The 5,843-nt window shown below is 49.4% G+C and overlaps 1 protein-coding gene across 7 annotated transcripts in view; it reads left to right on the top strand.

Annotated features, from left to right (window-relative positions):
- PYROXD2 (pyridine nucleotide-disulphide oxidoreductase domain 2) overlaps positions 1–5,843 on the top strand; it is a 31,484-nt gene that overhangs the window by 20,080 nt on the left and 5,561 nt on the right. For 6 of the 7 annotated variants that reach the window (XM_008588649.1, XM_008588652.1, XM_008588653.1 and 3 more), the window contains 4 exons: positions 2,153–2,294; positions 2,704–2,838; positions 4,114–4,186; positions 4,429–4,585. In XM_008588649.1, coding sequence (XP_008586871.1) covers positions 2,153–2,294; positions 2,704–2,838; positions 4,114–4,186; positions 4,429–4,585 — 507 coding nt within the window. The remainder of the gene's footprint in view (positions 1–2,152; positions 2,295–2,703; positions 2,839–4,113; positions 4,187–4,428; positions 4,586–5,843) is intronic. The other variant, XM_008588650.1, reaches the window with a different exon arrangement.

Below are 5,843 nucleotides of genomic sequence, written 5' to 3'. Positions count from 1 at the left end.
CTTCGATCTAATTAAACTCATCAGACCGAGCTCATCCATCAAAGTAAACTCATCAGACCAAGCACAACGATCTAACTAAACTCATCAGAGAAAGCGCGATCTAAGTAAACTCATCAGAACAAGCACATCGATCTAAGTAAACTCATCAGACCGAGATCATCGATATAAGTAAACTCATCTGAGAAAGCTAATCGATCAAATAAACTAATCAGAGCAAGTTAATCGATCTAAGTAAACTCATGAGACCAAGCCAAAAGATCTAACTAACCTCATCACACAAAGCTCATCGAACTAAGTAATCTCATCGGACAAAGCTAATCGATGTAAGTAAACTCATCGGACAGAGATAATTGATCAAAGTAAACTGATCAGACCAAGCTAATCGATCTATGTAAACTCATCAGAGCAAGATAATCGATCTAATTAAACTCATCAGACCAAGCACATTGACCTAATTAAACTCTTCAGAAAGAGCTCATCGATATAAGTTAACTCAACACAGCAAGCCCATCGATCTAAATAAACTCATCAGACCGAGCTCATCGATCTAACTTAACTCACCAGACTAAGCCAATCTATCTAAGTAAACTCATCAGACCAAAATCATTGATCTATGTAAAGTCATCAGAGCAAGCTAATTGATGAAGGTAAACTCATCAGACCAAGCCCATCGATCTAAGTAAACTCATCACACCAAGCTCTTCGATCTAAGTAAACTCGTCAGTCTGAGATCATCGATTTGAGTAAACTCATCAAACCAAGCTCATCGATCTAAGCAAACTCATCTGACCAAGTTATTCGACCAAATAAACTAATTCGAGAAGATATTCGATCTAAGTAAATTCATGAGAACAAGCCAATCGATCTAAGTAAACACATCCAACCAAGCTCATCGATCTAAGTAAACTCATCGGACCAACTTAATCGATCTAAGTAAACTCATCAGCCAGAGCTAATTATTCTAATTATACTCATCAGACAAAGCTCATCGATCAAAGCAAACTCATCTGACCATGCTAATCGATCAAATAAACTAATCAGAGCACCGATAGGAGGCACGGCAGGGACACAGCCAAGTCTAGGGTCAGAGAAGGCCTCCATGAGGAAGAGATGTTTGATCTGAGATGCAAAGGACAGGGAGGAATTAGCTAAACAAGAGATGAGGAAGGAGGGGGCTCCAGGCTGACTAAACAGCAGATGCACGATAGGAGGCACGGCAGGGACACAGCCAAGTCTAGGGTCAGAGAAGGCCTCCGTGAGGAAGAGATGTTTGATCTGAGATGCAAAGGACAGGAAGGAATTAGCTAAACAAGAGATGAGGAAGGAGGGGGCTCCAGGCTGACTAAACAGCAGATGCAAATGCTGGAGTTGACAGGATGTGTGCTCTGTTCAATGCACTAGGAAGTTCAGTTTGGTAGGAGTGCGGGGTGTGTGTGGGCACAATGAGAAGGGGGCCGATGAGCAGGCAGGAGCCCCCAAGGCCACTTGATGATCCTGGCTGTTACCCAACGAGCAATGCTAAGCCTGTGGAAGGCTTTGGAAGGAGAGAAGTGGCAGGAGCATAGCTTTGAGATAGGGTTCCTGGATCTGCAGGGGAGAAAGTGAGGGAGAAGGTGGCCCAATGAGGGGCACTGCTGCAGCAGTTCAAGGAAGAGGAGAGAGAGGCAGCCGGGAGAGAGTGTGCAAAGCTCTTCGGAAGGCAGAGTTGACAGCACTTAATTAGATCTGGTGAGTGACTGGAAGGGTCAAGGTTGACACCTGGGATTCTATTGGAAACTGAAGGTACCATTCACTGCAGTGGGGAAGATTGAAGGAGAAACAGGTTGGAAATGGGGAAAAGGTGATGGTTTAGGATGCCTGCCAAGAAAACATCCAAATGGTGATGTCTGTGGGTAGCTGGACACACTGGCTGGAGCTGCACATTTGGGCATCAGCGCCATATTGTTGGTAATAAAACTATGCATAGACACATCTGCTTGGGGAGAGAGTATAGAATGAGGGGCATAGGGCTCTGACAAAAGCCTTGAGCTCATTTAAAGGTGAATGGGAAAGAGCCAGATGGGGGCAGGGAGAAGCACAAAGGAATAGATGCACCTAGAACTTGGGAGACTAAATCTGCCTCCAGGCACTGATTCTAATGGTCTGTCCTCAGGTATGTGCTGCTGCATCATGTGATGGGGAGCCTGGAGGGGATGCAGGGGGCCTGGGGCTACGTCCAGGGTGGTATGGGTGCCCTGTCTGATGCCATCGCAAGTTCAGCTACTGCTCATGGAGCAAGTATCTTCACTGACAAGGTGAACAGCCCCTTTATACCTTGCCCTGATTATTGGCAAGGATCCCACGATAGCACAGAATCTCGGATTTGGAAGGCCTGTCATTTTACTGATGAACAAGGGGGGGCTCTGCATCAAGAGATTGAGGTTGTGCAGCCTGTTGGTGGCTGAGCAATTATCAACAAGACCCCAGTTCTTCTGCCCACGCCCTTCAAATTACCAGCTCACTATACCCCATTGGGCTGAGCCTTCATATTGGAGGGGGTGGGTTAAGGCTTCATGGGGAAGCTGCAGAGCTTAGGGGTGGAGGCGTGGATTTGGGATAAGGAAGCTATGAGTGTCTGGGACATAAGCAATGGTAAACCTCCAAGATCTAACTTGGATTTCCCTTGCTGGGGGGTTTCTGGGGCTTCTTTCTGGTGGGCTCTAGACAGTGGTGAAGGTGCAGGTGAACAGCGAAGGGTGTGTTCAAGGAGTCGTGCTCCAAGATGGCACGGAGGTGAGGAGCAAAGTGGTGCTATCCAACGCTGCGCCGCAGGCCACCTTCCTGGAGCTGGTGCCACAGGTGAGGGCGGGGCTGTGGAGGGAAGATGCCTGCCGAGATGGGCATTGGAAAATGGGGCCTTGGGGAACCAGGAAGTCATGGGGGTAGGAGATGTCAGTGCCAGGTCTCTGTGTTTGGAGAAGCAGACAGGTAATGGGCTGGTGGCAAGCAGGGAGGAAGCCTCCCAGGTGATGAGAAAGGTGCAGAGAGGTGAGGTGTCCCAGGCCATGCAGCTGGTAGTTGGCAGAGCCAGAGCTGGAACCCAGGTTACTACTGAATTATTACTACAGCTTTCCTGCTATCTTGATTTCCCCCCTTACCAACTCTAATTCCACTGTCTGTGTCAATTATCTATTGCCACCTGAATGCTGCATAACAAACAACCACAAAACTTCTGGGCATGCAATAGGAACTATTAGTACCCAGGTCTGGAGAACTCAGTTGGTCTTGGCTGAATTCATCTGACCTGGGCTTGCTCATGCATCTGTGGTTGGCTGGGAGTTACCTCATCAGCTCTGCTGATCTTGGCTGGGTTTGTTCACATGCTTGGGAGTTGGCTGGCTGGGGTTGGTCCAGGACAGTTTCTGCTGGGGTGACTGGGGTGACTCGGCTATGCTCCCTGTGACTTCATCCCCAGGACAGTAGTCCAGGCATGCCCTCAGGGTCTGGCAGAGGGCAAAAGCAAGCAAGCTCAATCACGCACACATCGTGGTGTTTGATCTGTGTGCATCATATTTGCTAACATTGACCAATGCAAGTCTCATGGCCGAGCCCAGAGGGCACTACAAAGTTACACAGAAAAGTGCCATGCATACAGGGAGGGGTGAGGATTTGGGCCAATTTTTGCAATAGACCACACTTCCTGTCCCCCAAAGGTATGATAATACGTATATGAGCTTGGAGCACCCAACTATTCTTAGGGCTATTCATAAGGCAAAGCATACTTTTTCTGAGTGTTCACTAATAAAATTCAACAAACATCAGTGTAAAGCTCTTGTTAAGGCAGTTCTGAGATAATCAAGACTTCCAGGCTCTTGCAGACTGGAAGAGAAAAGAGGCCTACAAACCCCTGGCCCTATCCAGAGGTGTGGGCCACTGGCAGAGCACAGAAGTGGGTAGTGCCAAGTGGGAGGGGGTCCAGGAACGCTTCACAGGGGAGGTGGCTTTGCCTGAGCTCTGAACAATGAAGAGAGTTTCTGGAGGCAGAGGCCAAGGCACCAGCCTGAGCAAAGGAAGAAGGCAGCTTCCTGGGGCCTTGGCCACCCCCAGTACTTACGTGGAGGCTTCTCCTTTCAGGAGTGGCTTCCTGAGGAGTTCGTGGAGAGAATCTCTCAGGTGGACACCCAGTCTCCTGTTACCAAGATCAATGGTAAGAGGCACAGATTGCAGAGCTCTCTCTTGACACTACCTGAGCAAGAAATCTCCAAGTGTGGGCAGAACTCACCTCCGTCATCATGTCCCTTCCCTGACCTCTGGCCTGCCCCCACTTTGCTGCTGAAAAACTTTTTTTCCATACTCTCATATCCCAGTCCACCACTTGGCAGGCAAGTGACAGCTATGGAGGGAGGACCCTCGGGCCCGAGGATCTGACTCTCCTCTTTGGTCCCTCAGTGGCTGTAGACAGGCTGCCCAACTTCCTGGCAGTCCCCAATGCTCCTGGGGGCCAGCCACTGCCCCACCACCAGTGCTCCATCCACCTGAACTGTGAAGACACCCTCCTCCTCCATCAGGCCTTCGAAGACGCCATGCATGGTCAGCCGTCTCAGTGGTACGTGGGCTCTGGGCTTTGCATCCCCTGGGATGTTCTTACACGTGGGCCGGGGGCAGCAGCTGTCCATGCAAAGACTCAACAGGGATCGGTCTCTTCTGCCTGGCATTAAACATTCACAGTGGCTAAATCCATGTGTAAGTTCTAAGGACAGAAAGTGCATCCCAGGCAAGAAATCTGCGGACCAGGGCAGGTAAGGGGTGAAGAGCAGGACATGTCGGGGAGTGTCACAGGTTAGGGGCAAAGCATGGACAGTGCAGTCATTTGGGAAGAGGAGAAAAAAAAATGCTTTCTGGGAAAGAATCTGATTCAGCAGCCCACCAGAGGACACACACTCACTGAGTGCCCTGTTCTGTGTCCTCTCTTATGACTGATAGCTGCCTTCATGCAAAACTCTACAAGCATCTCCCACCTTCCACTGCAGCTGTAGCTCCATCCTTCCAGGAACAGGCAGGGATGCTATAGGAGCAAGCATCTCTCCATCCTGTCCCTTGTCCAACAAACACTTGTCAAAAACCTATTCTGTGCCAGGCTTTGTACTAGGCATGGGTTGGGGAGCTGGGGGTCAGGCAGGGACATGAAATAGACACAAAGCTTGTAATAAGACAGGCACACAATTATTTATAGCATAAGGTAAAGAAGATGTGTACCCAGAGAGCAGGGTGGAGAGCAAAGTTCATTTATCAGTTCATAAATTTTAGGGGCCCCTACGCTGTGCCAGGCTTGGCTCAGGGACCTGGGCACAGAGCAGCAAGCAAAGTCAGCAAAACCTCTGCCTCGGATGGCTGACCTTGTACTGCTGGGAGACAGGACAACAAACATGCACTGATGATAAGCCCTATGGAGAAAAATTCAGCAGGAAAGGGGATGGTTTGCTATTCTTTATGAGAAGGACAGGAAAGGCCTCTCTGATAACTGACATTTGAGCAGAGACCTGAAGGATATGACAATGCAGGTCTTGTGGGTATCTGGGAAAAAACATCCAGATGGAGGGAAGGTCAGGTGCAAAGGCCCTGGGGCCCACTGCTGTGATGGAGGCACAGGGACGAGGCCACAGTGGCTGGAGAAAAAGAACCCGGGAGTGAAGGGTCTGAGAACCACAGCTGCTAGGTCCATCAGATCCTGTCCACTGCTCCTGGCTTTTACTCCAGATTTATGCAGAGCTCGGCATACTTTAGAAAGACCACCCTGGCCACTGTGTGTTCAAAAAGTTAGGGCATCTGTTGCAATTGCTTACTGTTGTAGAATCCACGGGAGG

The sequence above is a fragment of the Galeopterus variegatus genome, unplaced genomic scaffold (assembly GCF_000696425.1).
Source record: "Galeopterus variegatus unplaced genomic scaffold, G_variegatus-3.0.2 Scaffold4942, whole genome shotgun sequence".
NCBI lineage: Eukaryota > Metazoa > Chordata > Mammalia > Dermoptera > Cynocephalidae > Galeopterus > Galeopterus variegatus.
This window is presented reverse-complemented; position numbering and strand designations above follow the sequence as displayed.